This window comes from Thermobia domestica, chromosome 8 (genome assembly GCF_964235325.1).
Source record: "Thermobia domestica chromosome 8, izTheDome1.hap1.1, whole genome shotgun sequence".
In the NCBI taxonomy this organism is placed as follows: domain Eukaryota; kingdom Metazoa; phylum Arthropoda; class Insecta; order Zygentoma; family Lepismatidae; genus Thermobia; species Thermobia domestica.
In genome coordinates, this window is record NC_137461.1 from 16,694,662 (window position 1) to 16,711,834 (window position 17,173).

At 37.2% G+C, this 17,173-nt stretch overlaps 1 protein-coding gene across 5 annotated transcripts in view; it reads right to left on the reverse strand.

Annotated features, from left to right (window-relative positions):
• The window catches only part of LOC145692719 (Na(+)/citrate cotransporter-like), a 103,813-nt gene that overhangs the window by 46,966 nt on the left and 39,674 nt on the right, over positions 1-17,173 (reverse strand). For all 5 annotated transcript variants that reach the window (XM_081768139.1, XM_081768135.1, XM_081768138.1 and 2 more), the window contains exons 5-7: positions 14,270-14,496; positions 6,943-7,050; positions 2,226-2,348 (exon numbers count right to left, since the gene is read on the reverse strand). In XM_081768139.1, the coding sequence (XP_081624265.1) occupies positions 2,226-2,348; positions 6,943-7,050; positions 14,270-14,496 (458 nt within the window). The remainder of the gene's footprint in view (positions 1-2,225; positions 2,349-6,942; positions 7,051-14,269; positions 14,497-17,173) is intronic.

Here is a 17,173-nt window from a genome sequence, read left to right on the forward strand (position 1 = left end):
AATTGTTTTTAATTAATTGATAAATTAAATTCTAAAGTTTCGCGACAAGCCCTCGGGGATGCGCGACACACTTGTTGGGAACCACTGGTTTAGACTGGTCAATTATGCCTAAATACAAAATTTCAGGTGGAAGTGCACACGGGGAAGACGTTACAGGATTTTGAAGTTTAGTATTGAAAGTGAATGAGGAAAAGCTATTAATAAGCGCGCGCAGACTTACCTAGTTAGTAACATCTACAGCAGAACTAACCAGTTCAGACACACAACATTTTGGGCTAGAAGGTACTACCTTCCCATAGTGTACCCTGATTAAAGTTAATACTGCCGATTGAGTTAATTGCAATTAATTGTTTACAAATAGTTAATCACAATTAATTGATTGCAATTCATTGATTACAATTAGTTATTCACGATTAGTCAATTGGAATAAGTTACATTCCAATTGATTAATAATTTTTTATTGCAATCAATTGTTTGCAATTAATGAGTTAATTGCAATTAATTGATTGTAATTCCAATTAATTCATCACTACTTGAAGTGACAGCGTCATCTATTCATCAATATGCGAACAGAGATGGCATTGTGCTGGTTTCAAAGCTTTTTCCTGTTTCTCTGTCTCTCCCTCATTATGAACTTATTTATTTATTTATTGTTAGTGCATTGTACAGCACTTGGACTGGTACAGCGTTTGAATAGCTAATGGTGTAAAGTCAGTGTAGAACGTTGATGCTAGATCATTGGTTCTCAACCTAATTTCTATCACGGCCCCCATTTTATCACATCCTCTTGCCAGGGACCCCCTTATAATTTCTGGTTTGTAACAAGCTTATATGAGATTTTTAATATACCTATTGTGGAGAAAATGAAATGAAATCTTTGAGTTTTACGTCCCACGTTTATGCCAGTTAGGCTAAAGGAGACGGTGAAGATGAGTAATGAATGAAATGGTGGATTGAAGAAAGTGGGAGGAAAGGGAGAACTCCGAGGAAACCCACGAACACGCTCACCAGAGGTGAACGCTCTACCACTGAGCCACCGCGGACCCTACCTATTGTGGAGATCTCACGATATCCATTTATTCCCTAAAAGCGAATGGATTAAAACCAAATTTAGTGGGCCTTATGCAGAGTCGTATGCATCATACTAAAGGCCTGACTACTGCAGGAAACATATGTTAGTCGAAATCTTTAGTATGTCATTAATCTCGCATCAGAACGACTCTGCATAAGGCTCAGTCAGTTCATTCAGAACAAATATTGATACTGTTTCAAAATGGAGGCCATTTGAAAATTTTAAAACTTCATAACTCCCTTAATTTTGGGTCATATGATAAAAAACAAAGTGATTTGTAATTCTGCTTAAAAAAAACTTGGACAATTGTTGAAAAAGTAATTGAGTATTTTAAATAACTTGATAATGTGCGTCACGAAGATTGAACCGGACGTTGCCGCACTAGTAAAATCAAACCATGCTCAGGTACCTCATTAGCTTTCAATTTTAATTGTATTTCAAAATGCAGGTTTTGTTGCATTTGTATTTTTCTGGTATTTCAATATGCAGTTCTCATTAGATTCATATCGTACCTCTTTCATTTAAATTGATTTTTAAACAACTCTGCACGTGTTGAAAATGTTTAGTAGACCTATGTTTTGTTGCGGCTCCCAGATTGAGAAATCCTGTGCTAGACCATTAAAAATGTCTATTTGGAATAGCTTTATTTAATGTCTGCTATAATTATATTATCCTACCTTTATTAAGTAAGTCCATACTGAAACTAAAATACCAGTAATTTTCTTCAAACAAACAATTCACTGGGGCACAAGGAAAGTTCAATAACAAAGAGGAGCTGAATTCGTTTGTGCCAGAGACGGATTTAGAAGATAAAAACTGGGGGACCAGCCAGAAGTCAGACTATGATAGGTATATCATAAGTTTATTTTAAACTTTGAAAACTATATAAATAATAGTTAAATTAATTTTTGCCACTCAAAAAATAGGTGCCCAGACCCCCTGGCCCCAGGCTAGACCCGCCACTGGTTTGTACATCCTTAACACAAAGAGAATGGTGAAATTTAGTTTACACAATGATATATTATTATTTATTTGCTGCTTTTCTATCGTTTAATATTTCCACTTATTTCATTTTTATGGAGATTAGCTTCAATATAGTAAATTTTTTTTCTTTCTGTTTGAGTAACCATGACATTAATATTTAGTAACATACCCAGAAAATCCGAAATATCGTAGCTGAAGAAATAAGAAAGTAAGCACCATGTTGATCAACATTCCAGGCATAGCGAGGGCTATCCAACTACCGAAATTTAGATCATCTGAAGCTGGATAAAACCTGAAACATGTAATGAGTTATAAAAATATAATATTTTGTTTTTCATTGCAGATAGTGGAATAACATCGTATTCGTGTGGCTTATCGGTGCAACACGTCAACTATTTGACGAACGATCGTGTCCAGCCCGGTAGACAGCCCAAAAATGTAGGGAAGCCCGGCTGAATTTAGGGGTGGGCCGATCTAACCATATTATAGTTCATCACCATATTATAGTTCATTTGCAAGACTGCCGTGCAAATTTTAGGGGGCAGCAAAAATTTAGGGGGACCGGCCCCCCCTAGACGTCCTCGATACGGGCCTGGTCGTATCTGAAAATCTGACTTTTTCAAACATAAAGAAAGATATATAATTGCGTAGGGGGGGGGGGAAAGTTAAATATGTAATAAATGATCAATAATTCCACATAATTATTATCTGGAATAGGTGACGAGATATTACACATTCAACTGTTTTCCTGTCTACGCAGTGGTCGAAGTGAGACGGTATGCGGTGGTATGCCACACCGCCTCTGGTTTTTCTGTAATGAGGACATACACCGCCTTATGCAGAGTCGTTTTGAATTTTGATTAGCGACATACTAAAACCCTGAGTACTGCAGGAAACATATGTTAGTCGAACTCCTTAGTATGGCACTAATCACGCTTCAGAATGACTCTGCATAAGGCCCACAGTCTCTGGTTTTTCAGTGATCAAGACAATATTTAAATAGCCGGTATGCTGAGTGAAAATCATAATAAAACATACCGCCTCTGCTTTTTTTCCCCCCACTTCGAACACTGTGTCTACGTAATTATTATTTCTTTCTTTATATCTGCAAAAGTGAGATTTTGAGATAAGAACTTTCGTCAAATACTTGACGTTCTTTACATCTTTATTACCTCAGAAATTATTTCCGTTTCGATACAAGCATACTAGAACAAAGTTTTAAGTTTGTTATAGAGGTGGATAAAGCAAACCAGAGAAAACTTTCACCACTTGGTTCTTTCTGACGGACCTTGATCTTCAATATGTATTTTATTATAAGTACTTAATCTTCCAATTGAAGGGTAAGAGGAAGGAATGTCCACGTGTGTGCTTTAACGGCTGCTTTGCCCTATCTGTTGATGACTCTTGGTACTATTTGACTGTATATGCCTTGCATACGCAGATGTAGAAATGTCCAAGGAAAGAGGCAAAAGAATTGACTAATCCTGTTCATTTTGTAAGCGATTTTCAATATTAAAATACAGTTTTCTCGAAAATACAGTTTTGTGATATTCCTTCTTTTTTTTTCCCCTTACCCCTTCAATTCTTCGTTTATGTGTAAAAAAATGCTGTGAGAGGCATATAGTAAGCAGGGTCAACTATTTGTACCCACTCAACCCAACAATTAAGCTACTCTCTTCACAAATATCAAAAAATATCTCTATATATTGAAAAGTTTTCTGTCTATAGAATAGAGCAAAAAATAGTACACGGGAGTTTGGACTTTCCTATCACTTTGTATTATAAAAGTTTTCCTCTTGAATAAAAGATATTACAAATAAGTAGAAATGCCTCTAATTACTTTGGAGGCTTGTTGAAGTTTATAAGAGCGCAATGACCATGCGTCTTAGGACTATTAGATAGGGGCCTCTCAATGACCGAACGTCTTAGAGAGGGGAGTTGGAATTCTCAATGACCGGGTGTCTTAGAGAGTTCATGGTTTGATCAACGGGGCGAGATTGATGTCTTCTGTGGTGTGCTCTCCTTTTTTATCCTAAAATTTCGGCTACCTTCGATGATCTTCGTCCCTTACCGACCGTTTGCGATGGTGGACAATGCCCTCTTTGTGGAAGTCATCTGTGGAGTGTTTACGTCTAGCACGTGGTGCAGAAACACATGGTTGTATCTAACGTGGTGTGAAAACACGTGAAACCTTACAATAGAGATGTTATATTTGTATTTATTATGATTGTAAACTGTACTATTATGATTATGATTACTAAACCTTATTTACAACTTTTACAAAGATCACCATTAACGCTACCTCTTTCTCATTTCTTAAAACATATATCTTAGATTTAAAAAAAAAAAAAAAAAAAAAAAACTGTTCAGTTGTGCTTTAAATCTACGAGATTATAATTTACTTAAATGTGTATTTTTTGACAATGGGGTACATATCGACAACATACATTATTACACGGTAAGCATATGTAATTAACATTATTCTTTGATTTATGTTTTGCAAAATGTTAGAAAATAGGACTTTGATGAGTCCTCTGAACCATTTCAGACAATACATTTTTCCATAAATTGCAAGGGGTTTAGTTTTTGTTTTGAATGTTACAGCTTCTATACTAAATATCACAATCAATAAATGACACCTCGGTTTGAAGATAGGTGTGTTATTTCAATATTTAATGGATGGAGTAATTTTCTATGACTATTCTTACAAGTCAATGAAATTTCAGCCTTATAGTCTGAGTTTTACTGATAGTTTTAAAACTGGAAGGCAATATTCTGTTTTATTCAACACACCATCCAGTAACTGTGTAAATATTCGTTAATATAAAATCATTCATTGAAATGTGCAGAACTTAAAGAGCAATCTTATGTGTAAACTCAAAGTACAATATCAATAAATTAAAATTAATCAAGAAATCTTCATCATTCGTAGAAAAGCAGGTATACGAGTCTTTTTTTCATTCAAACGGGGGATCCAAAATTAAATTTAGACATGGGCACTTTGGATAGAAGTTGGAATAACATTATTGAAACCTTCACCGTCGATATTAACCTCTCAAGAAGAAACATTTAAGATGTGTATTATATAGAGAAACTATATGTTTTTAGTTTCTAGTGTAAACATTTAATTTCCATACACCTATCCCTACACAAATATCTCTCCTAACCCTGGTCTTGAAAATGCTGACAGCGAAAATTCAACACTCATCCTGGACTGGAATGGCAGATCAGTTCCTTTTTGTCAACTGGTCTAGCTACCGATCCTGTCCAATTGTTGTACATCTTTCACAACGTCCATCGTCCACATGCGTGGCTCTTTCTCTTGTAACACTCACTTCTTCAAGTCGGAAAAAGGTCCTACACTTAGGAACCTCTGTGGCATTTTGACCTGCTTCAAGCCACGAACATAATCACTTATATTACCTTTCCTGCCACCTTCTAACATACTATTCACTTTGCATGAAGATATTGAACTGACAACGGCCTTTAGTGTGTTTGATTGCATCTCGTGAGCACATCATTTTCACTCAGCGCAGCAGTCTGTTCGTATTAACAACGCTTACGGAACATCTTTGTCTCTACTGGTGCATGTTCGTTTCTTTGACATTGTCAAGCAGTATATACAGGGTGAGGTAAAAAGATGGTAACATTAAATGAGAGTTTACTTACGTTAAATTATAAGGCAAGGATTTGGTTACAGGGCTTCAATTTGGCACCCATTCCGCTCAATGCACTTACGGAATCTGTCCATTGTTGATTGTATAGCCCTCTGAGCAATTTGGGCAGGGATAGCAGCGATGACCTGAGTGATGCGGTGCTTCAGGTCGTCCAAGTTGCTAGGTTTGCTGGCATACGTACGATCCTTGACCATGTCTCACAACCAAAAATCACATGGCGTCATGTCGGAGAACGTGCTGGAATGGGAGGAGACTACCTCTTCCAATCCAACGTTTACCCCCGTGTAGTTCAGGTAATCCCGAACCATCTGCCTGTAATGGGCAAGGGTGCCGTCTTGCTAAAAGTACCCTCGCTGCAGAATGGCAAGTGGCGCGTTCTCCTCCATGAACGTGCTTAGCATGACAAGGTAATTCTCTCCCCTGACGGTCTCTTCTTAAAAAAAGAAGGATCCAATCACTCCAAATTTTCTCACTGCACACCAAATGTTCACCTTGTGAGGAATCCCGCATGTGATCGCGAAATTCCTGCGGGTGCTCACTGCTCAGTCGCCCAGATGACACAGTTGTGTTTACCGCTGATGTGGAATGTTGCTTCATCAGAAGGCATGCTCGTCCGGCTCGATGCACACCATTTTTAATATAATTTCTGCAGCATTCACACGTGCTTCCTTGTCCGCGTTTGTGAAATGCTACACAATCTGCAAGTGGTATGGCTTCATTCCTAAATCACGGTGTAACATTCTAACCACTGACCTTAGAGAAATGTTAGTCTCTAGAGAAAGTCTGCGCGAGGATTTCGTTGAGCTGGCTGGCTACTACCGCTCCCTGGACGAGAATGATATTCTCTTCAGTTCGGACGGAACTCTTTCTACCATTGTTTTTCTTGCAATCATCTTGAACGGACGCCGTCCTTACAAACTTCTCGTAGCTCCTACCAATTGACAGGCGCAAAGTGCGTCCCGTCCGGTCCAGGCCGTGAATTATTCTTGTACGACACTTGGAGACTGAAAACCCTCCATCCAGGCCGCTATTTCCTTCGTTCCTCAGTGGAATATTTGCAGGCCATGGTATATAGAACACGCATTTAATGCTAACATCTTTTTGCCTCACCCCATATATATATATATATATATATATATATATATGTAAACAGTGTAATGCTATTTATAGGCGAAAATCAGCAAAGAAATCCTGTAATGAAATACTCACTTTGAAAACTGCCCCATGAACACTAAGTTAGTACCAGTTCCAATGATGGTAGCTGTTCCTCCAATACCAGCGGAGTAAGCCACTGCTAGAAAAAAGCAAGTGATATACCTGTAGGAGAGACACAAGTTCCATTAACCACAAAAGTACTATATCGACAGCAAAATTACTCTAAAATGAACAGGAACGGATATAACAACAATATGTACTAAAGATTACCCACCCAAAGGTTCAATTATGGTTCTACAATGTAGGAGATTATATTCCAACCATGCTTAAAGAAACCAACAACCTTAAAGAAATATTAGGGATAGTGGGGTATGGGGACGATTTAGCATTTGTGATGACAGCTTCCTTAAGAGGCCTAATCAGTGCGAAATTAAAATACCGCTAATTTTATAGTAATTATATGATATCTTCAAATAGATTAAAGATAATCGAAATGTGGAACAAGAGTGCGCTAGACGATATTATTTTGATGAGGTACCGTTATCACGAGTCACCTAATAGTTTTCCGTTTGCAGCTATTTATAAAGGTGAAAATAAATGCCGATTTTCAAAAGTGTGATTCTTTTAAAACTCACGGATTTCATTTGGGTCTAGAATTTCTATCTGAAGTCCAATTTTCATGCGGTTTGTGGCAAATGATCAAAGAAGGATGGAAGATTTATGGGACTATGTTTACTGGTTTAAATTCATCCGAGGTAATAACGATCACGCCTCAAGAAAAACTGCAAATATTTGCCAGTGTACCTTACAATTGGAATGATGTTTTGGATTTTTGAAGGGAAATTGCAGAATACAAATTAAGTGTAAGCGATACCATTCATAAGTCACATGTTGAATAGCTACAGCCGGTTGCTTGCGACAAACGACGGAGATGTTTCTTGGGTGACCTAAGGAGTCGATAACTGACATCTTCCACAACTCCCGCTTGCAGGGGCTGATGCTTCCCTGTCTCACTCAGAGGCGATCCTGTTTCTTCCAATTTATTCACTAGCGACATATTATGTTCCTGGGGGCAGAATGTGAAGTAAATTAGTTTCTAAATGCCCTTTGCATATCAACAACAGATTCCGTTCTCCAAAAACTTTTAACGACCAACTCATGTTGCTCCAAAGAGTACACTATTCTCATTGTGTCCTGACCATACTCACCAGTAGTACAGAACTGTAGATCACAATTTCCAATACAATGGCGCAGTGTCCTGTTTCTTATCGACCTTGGAGAAGTTGCCATCTAACGAAGAAAACTCAAATCTCCACACCGTACGACACCTCATTCCAATTGTAAGTTACACTGGCGAATATTTTAGATTTTTCTTAAGCTGTGACCGGAATTTAAACCAGTAATCATGGTCCCATAAATCTCCCATCCTTCCTTGATCATTTGCCACAAACCACATGAAAATTGGACCTCAGAAGTTCTAAACCCAAATGAAAGTTAGAAATTCCAGACCCAAATGAAATCCGAGAGTTTTAAAAAAATCACCCTGTATATGGCTGGACATCGAAAGCAGATGAGTGAGTCGTGATAACGGTATCTCATGTAAAATAATATTGTCTAGCGAGTTCTTGTTTCACTTTTCCATTATCTTTAATCTTTTTGAAGATATCATATAATTACTGTAAAATTAGCGGTATTTTAATTTCGCCGTGATGGGGCCTCTTATAACAAAAAGGAAACATTCTTAGGAAAGCTAGAAGTTGGTGTATAGAAAATAAATTAACCTCATCAATTAACAAAACGATAGTTACAATATTCGGTCAAACACTACAGACAGAACCCATAATCAAAATCATCGGCGCAAATCTGTATTCAAAATTGGGGGGGACGGGTAAGACCGTTCCCATATATATACAAGGGCGGATCCAAGGGGAGCTATAGGGGCTATAGCCTTCTTGACCCTCATGTATTCACTGGACAAAATAGACTTCAATCCTGTTTTACACTGGATAAAGCGGCAAAATATGGTTAGCCCCTCCCTTTATCATATCCTGGATCTGCCACTGTATATATATATATATATATAAGCGATGTTCAAAATATTTATGAAGTTGAAAAAGAATGCTGTGAAGGATCAGGAGGGCAGAATTGTCTTCAGTGGCGTATATTTAGGAGGCTATGGGGCTCAAACTCCCCCCGAAATAAATTTGTAAGTTTTTCGCATTCCACGTAAGTTACAACAATAATTCTTCTTACCATTTCTAAGAATGTAATTGACTTTCCAGTTTCTTATGCTTTTTGTTCAGAAATAATAGCTACTGTATTTGTCAAATTTCATTCCATGTAAGAACTGTGTCCTTTTTGTTCTTTCTTTCGTCCTTTCTACTTTTCTGTTTCTTTTTCTTGACGTTACTTTCTTTCATTTCGCCTATCATACTTTATCGACCGTCATCAGTAACACCAACACTAAGAGGAGTTGATAAGCGAAACTGGTGTTCCACACCAACTTGCGCGGATATCAACATGACAGGACCTTAGTTATTATAACAAAGGAGAAATTATATCGTTTAATTATTTTTAAAAGAAGGAAATGTTTGAATTAAAGAAAATCAAAACGGGGGAATAATTAGCCCGGGAAATTAGGAAGGCCAAGTGGATGGTTCCTTTTTTTGTATGAATAGAATAAAGGGTTCGATTCACTCCTAAATTTTTGTATCATATCATATAGAATTTATCGGTCTGCAATTCTTGTCATTATAACTTCAATTTATGCATAAATTAAAATATATTTAATTCTCAAACTCAGGTGGGCAATTGCCTACTTCCTTCCTTGTGTTGGGCATAGCCCCTCGAAACAAAATCCTAAATACGCCATTAATTGTCTTCAACATTGGGGGGTGGGCAGATTTGAGGCTTATTCTAGAGAAGGGAGATGAAACTCCTATTACGGTAGATGAATCTGATCAACTGTTGTAGAGTATATTATATATTAGGCGATGTAGATGAAGTAGTAGTATATATCAGTATTACAAATCACTGCCGTGAACACATTTTGAAATCTGAATACATGCATATTTATAATTGCTATGTTTCTAATTAGGCATCCACGTTAAAATTGTTTTATAATAATATAAATAATGACTTCCCCAAAACTATGAAGAAAGAATATCAATTATGTATGACGCAACAATACTCTGAGCAAAATGATGATAATCTCAATAACATTACAGGATCGTTACAGAAATCTGATGCATGTCACATACTCTTTAATTAACAGATTATAACCTTAAGATTATGGAGAAAAATATTTCAGCAATTGAATTCTTTTCTTTGCTTACGAAGCATCCTCTCTCAAAAGAAAAATTGGGACACGAGGAAATACGTAGGAACAAACCATGGTTCGAACTATCAAAGAGAAAACAGGCAAAATTACGTTGGCTACAAAATCCAAATGAAATAACTACACAAAATTTCGTAGACATCAGGTGGGAAACTTCCAAAACTTTTAGAACAAAGAAACGCGATTTTTTGAAAGCTAAAATTCAGGAACTTCAGGATAATAGTAAAAATAAAAAACATCCGGGACATGTATAAGGGGCTTTCTCAACGAATTTAAGAAAGGCTATGAACCTCGTGCTTATATTAAAGAAAGCTCATGGAACAGTTCTCACTCATACAGATAGCATTTTAAATAGATGGAAAGATTTCTTTGACGATTTGCTTAACACGCAGCCAAAAACTAATGTGCGTGGAGAAAGGGAGATACACACCACAGAACCGTATATTCCAGAACCCAACCGAATAGAAGTAGAAATCGCTATAAAGAAATTAAAGAAACACGAATCTCCGGATGTAAACAAAATTGCGGCTGAGTTAATTTTAGCTGCAGGCGAAAAATTGTGGAACAAGATACACAAACTGATTCTCCTTATCTACAATAAGGAAGAATTGCCACAAGAGTGGAAAGAATCAATGATTGCTCCAATCCACAAGAAAGGCGACAAAACTGACTGTAATAATTATCGAGGCATCTCTCTTCTGTCAACATCCTATAAAATCCTTTCAAATATTCTATTAGCAAGATTGACTCCATACGCAGATGAAATTATTGGAGATTATCAGTGTGGATTTAGACGAAATCAATCAACTATTTCATCGGCCAAATATTTATCATTCGCCAAATACTCGAAAAGAAGTGGGAATTCAGTATCCCGGTACATCAACCATTTATTGATTTTAGAAAGGCTTACGACTCGGTTAGGAGAGAAACATTGTACAGCGGGAGACACTTCTAAATGGTACACCTTAGCCGTAAATCTCCATATGGCTGTACCATTTAGAAGTGTCCCCCGCTGTACAACGTTCTTACAGAATTTGGAATACCGAAAAAGCTAATTAGATCAATTAAGGTATGTTTAAATGAATCCCAAAGTAAAGTCCGGGTAAGAAAATTTTTGTCCACGAGCTTTCACGCCGAGAATGGCCTGAAACAAGGAGATGCATTGTCGCCATTATTATTCAACTTTGTCCTGGAATACGCTATAAGGAAAATCAAAGATAGCAACCAGGATCTAGAGTTGAACGGTGTTCACCAGGTTACGCGTACGCTGATGATGTAAATTTAATAGGGGATGATAAGAGAACAATAGAAAGAAATACAGAGGTCTTATTAAACGCTTGCAGTGACAAGGGTTTAGAAGTAAATGCATAGAAAACTAAATACATGGAAGTGCGTCGGGACTGTAATACGGCAAATTATGAATGCGTAAAATATTAAATAATACTTTTGATGAAGTGGATAAATTCAAATATCTAGGATCAATATTAACAGACGAAAATCATATTTACGAATAAATTAAATGTCGATTGAAAACAGGGAATTCGTGTGTTATTATTCAGTTCAAAATCTCTTGTCGTCACGAATTCTGTAGAGAAATTTGAAGCTTAAAATAGACTCTATAAAACGATAATCATACCTGTTGATCTGTATGGTTTCGAAACATGGTCGCTTACTCTGAGGGAAGAACATAGGCTGAAAGTATTTGAGAACAAGATGCTCAGACAAATATTCTGACCCAAGAGGAACGGGAATGGGGAATGGCGGAAACTTCATAACTAGGAACTACGTAAATTATACGGCTTACCAAACATTGTTAGGATCATCAAGTCTAGGAGGCTTAGGTGGGCAGGACATATAGCCAGGATAGAAGAAACTAGGAACGCTTTCAAAGTGTTAGCGGTAAGACCAATCGGAAAACGAGCATTAGGAAGACATAGGCGCAGATGGGAAGACAATATTAAGACGGATCTCGCAAAAATAGGAATACAAAGTAGAAACTGGATCCAGTTGGCTAAGGATAGAAGTCAGTGGACAGCTTTTGTGAACGCGGCATTGAACCTCCGGGTTCCATAGGCTATAGTGTTAGTTAGCTTACGAAACATGAGTAGATGCCTAGGCTGATACTACAAATAAATTAAATGCACATTTACTGAAAAGATGGGTTTTACTGACATTGGATAGTCTATATACTCTTCGTGTGCTAGGGTCTAGGGAGAGGAGGATATAAGATTTCATATCAGGTTACGTCACGCACAGTCGCATGCCTTCATTTTCATTAAAAATGGAAAAGCCAAGAGAAACAATTTCATCTTACATTCCTTTGTGGCAGTCGGACACAAATCATCACACTTATCCCAAAAAGCACTTTTTAAGTGAGATTATTGGGGGGACATGTCCCCCTCATCCCCACCGGGATTTGCGCCAGTGATCAAAATTAGGAATAATAAAACAGAATGTGTAAAATTAATTCAAAATATCTAAGTGTATGGTTCGGCAAACAACTAAATTTCGGAAAACAAAACTGGAACATTGGAGAAGATGGAAAAAGAAAACTTTTAAGAGGTCGCTATAGGAGACTTTAAAATTGACTTAAATTGTTTTAAAATTATATAACAAAACTATCCTAATAGCTATAGCACAATATTTTACTATCATTGGGATCATATATTATAATACATCCGATTATTATGCTGATTTCTATAGAGCAAAAAGGGTAAGAAATATGGAGATGCCATGTTTTGCAATCTATTTAGCTTACCGAGAATAGGTTCCATGTTTTCCGTTAATTCTCTATATTCAACCCGTAAGTAGTTCAAATTATCCATTTCCGGTTTCAACATTTATCATCATATAACAAAAATTACCAAAAAAAAAAAAAAAAAAGTTTCCTGCAATTGATTCAGGGTGTGAAGAAAACATATCTACAACCTAAAACATTTTACCGAAACCGGAATCGGTTGAAATTTACTATTAGGTCCGGTTTCAATACTATTTTTTATAGAGTAAAAAACGGTACGAGATATTGAGTTGCGTTTTTTGCAATCAATTCAGCTTCCCGAGAGCAGGGGCGGATCCAGGGAGGGGCAATCGGGGCGATAGCCCCCCCAGAAGAGGAATCTTTCTTATTTTATATATAAATGAAACCCATCCTATTGTTTGGAGTTCCTGAAAGTGCTGTAAATAGCAGTATTACAATCCACCGCCCCCCCCAGAAGTCCGTCCTGGATCCGCCCCTGCCGAGAGAAGGTTTCATGTTTTCCATTAATCCTCTATACAAGGCAGAAATGGTTAAACTTAACTATTTTCTGTTTCAACATTTATGTATGGATTAAAAGCAATAATAGATAGGACAAACTGTTTTTGTAATATATATATATATATATATATATATATATATATATATATATATATATATATATATATATATATATATATATATCAGTGGTGCCCACCCCCCCTTATGTCCATGACGCACCCCCCCCCCAATTGTCTATCCGTAGGTGTTTTTCCATGAAAAAAATCTTCTTTTCGATTAATTTTACCCCCCCCCCATCAAACATATTTATATGGATTTTTAACCCCCCCACAATATTTCAATGACGCAGTTTGCGTCATAGCCCCCCCTTGTGGGCACCCCTGTATATATGTCACTACAACCTACAACCGGAAGTGGCTGAATTTTCAAGTATTTCTTGTTTCAATATTGATTTTCATAGAGCAAAATCTGTGCGAGATATCGAGAAATGAATTTTTGCAGTCGATTCAGCGTCCTAAGAATATATTCTATCACCTCCCTTCACCCTCTATTTAAACCGCAAATGGTTGAAATTAAATATTTTTGGTTTCAAACTTGACTGTCACAGAGTTGAAACAGTAGGACATAGGAGGAAATGACTTTTTTTTATATGGATTCCGTGTACGAGGAATAGGTTCTATCTTTAATCTTATTATTCTATTATAACCAGTAGTTGTATTGAAGTTTGACTATTGAATTCACATAGTTTAGGAGCCTAAAATAGTTTTAAACTATGAAACAAAACTCACTTGCTTTCTCCTTGTTTCGTAGATTTACTTTGTTCCTTCGTAGTCTGCTCCTTGGCTTCAGCAACTTCAGCATTCGATTTACTTTCTTCTTCTTTGGGTTCTTTGGATTCTTCCACATCTATTTGTAGTTCGTCTGTGTCTTTATTTTCATTTGTTTCATCTGACTCTTTCATTTCATCTTCTTCTTTATCTTTGTTCTCTATTATTTCTTTTTTCAATGCGTCAATCTAAAAAGAAAAATAATAATTTTGTATTTTTAACGCACCTACCCTGTATATATGAAGGATGTCTTTTCATTACTCTATTACATTACATTCTCGTTAATCCGACCATTCACTGCACGAAGCAGTGCCACATCAGGGAGCGTTTAAAATTTTTGAATTTACATTATCTTACATGTCTGTATTTACATGATACTGCAAATACAATTTAATACAAACTGGCACAGCGAGTGGCGTACACAGAATTTCGTCAAGATGTGGGCTAGCTTCTCAAGCTCGTACCGCTTCGGGAAACACGCAATATTTGTATAAATAACTAAATATGGGAAATGTTTGATAATACAGAGCGTTCAAAAAGTCTCTATACACCTGAATTGTCACATATTCAAAGCAACGAAAAAATTATTTTACTCAAAATTTATTAATTTTATGGCATAAAAGCTCTATGTACAGGGCGTAGCATATACACACACATTTTAACACACATTTTCACAGCAAATGTTGGAAATGTCCCCCATGAGCCCCCAAACATGCTTGCACACGTTTCTTCTTGTTCTCAAATACTCTCACAAGTTGTTCATGTGAAATGCTTTGAGCAAAATCTCGAATAGCTGTTTCGAGTTCTTGTAGCGTGTGTGGGTTCCCTTTATAAACAGAATTCTTTGCATAACCCCAGAAGTAAAAATCCGGAGGAGACAAGTCAGGAGACCGAGGTGGCCACAATCCCTTTTAAATTATTCGATCTCCAAAAACCTCTTGCAGTAATCTCATGGATTGGCGAGCTGTATGTGCTGTAGCGCAATCTTGTTGTATCCAAGCATTACAAATTTCGTCTTCCGTTAGTTCTCTCATGAACTGGTGAATAATTTCACAATAACGAGTTGAATCTATTGTTTGTCTGAAAAATATGGGGCCGACTATTCTTCTTCTGGATATTGCAATCAACACCCCTACCTGGTCATGCAGAGGAACTTCATGTATGACATGTGGGTTTTCTGCACACCACAAACGTGAGTTCTGGGCATTGACGTAACCTGATAAATGGAACCAGGCCTCATCAGTAAGAAAACCATTATCCAAAACATCGTCAGACTTGTCCATAACAAACCGTGTAAACCATTCACAATACTGCACTCGTTTTACACTGTCGGGAGGAAGTAACTGCTGCACCGCTCCCACCTTATACGGGATAAGACGCAGTTTCTTACGAACCGTCTTTTGTGCCGTACCAACACTTATTGCTTCTTCCTGGGCAAGTTTTCGAAGTGGTTTATGGGGGGCTACGTTGCATTGCATCCGATATGAGTAGCACTTTTTCTTCATCGAGCACTGACGGTCTACCACTTTGATCGTAGTCCATTACCGTTCCAATGTCTCTAAATGTATCGATCAGTGCCCTTACAGTGTGACGATTCGGAACAGGTGTATCCGGAAACCTAGCTGCAAACTTATCTTTGACTGTCTGTTTGTACTCACCTTGTTCACGGAACACATGTTCAACCAGGAATATTCGTTGTTCCAAAGTTAACACCATTGTTTCAGAGACCGCTAACTAGATGCAACAATCACTTCAACGTCACTTTGCCGACTGGAATCTAAGAAAGGAACTTCACGCAAGGCGATAATATAGCAGTGTTGCAAACCTTCGCATAAAATTTTATTTCATGTAACTTTGAAAGCGACTGTGACTTGCCACGATTCAGGTGTATAGAGACTTTTTGAACGCTCTGTATTTTGTTTAAGATGATCAACATCCTGAAATCCCTCTGTTACGTACGCCATGGGATACAGTACGGATTTTGTCACAAACTTCGTATATAATAATACAGATTGCGCACAAGTTCAGTACAAGATACAGCAAACATAATTTTGGTTTATTTTATAATCCAGTGTAGGCGTCGAAATTGATTTTCTTTCACTTTTATGTCAAACAGTAGTATGTTGTATGTTGTACTCAGCAGCAATGGCTTTCGGAGATCCTGTTCTACTTACATTTTCCGTTCGCTTTCATTCAGTATTTTCCTCAACAAAACCTATTTCTGCCGGTGTCCCCAAGAGCTCCTGCCTCTCCCACTATACAGTCAGTGTTGGGCAAATTTCAATTGAATTAACAATTAACAATTAATCTGTAAATTTAATTGTTAATTGCAATTAACAATTGAAATAAGTAATGGTTAATTGTTAATTGCAGTTGGCCATTAAAAAAGGAGAATCAATTGCAATTGATCAATTGATTGAAAGTAATTGCAGTGGAAAGTAATTGCAATTGAATTCTGTAATTCAATTGCAATTGAAATTAATTGGCAATTGATTCAATTGCAATTGATTTCCACATCAATTACTTTCAATTGATTGATCAATTGCAATTGATTTTCACTGATTAATTTTCAACACTGTAGTTCAGAGAGTGCGTGGGGCAATGAAAACTTTAGCCACGACCAATTGACTCACCACCCGTCGTGACCTACGACCCACCGTGACCCACTCTGACCCACCACCCACCATAAACCACTCTTACCCACTGCGACCCACAGACCCACCAAAACCCATTGTCATCAACTCTGACCTATGATTCACGCCCTTTTCTCTACTGACTAAAGAGTTTAAACTTGTAATAAAACAAGCCTATAAAATTATCACTCATCGGAGTTTGAATTTTTACGATCAATAGCTCAAGCACCGC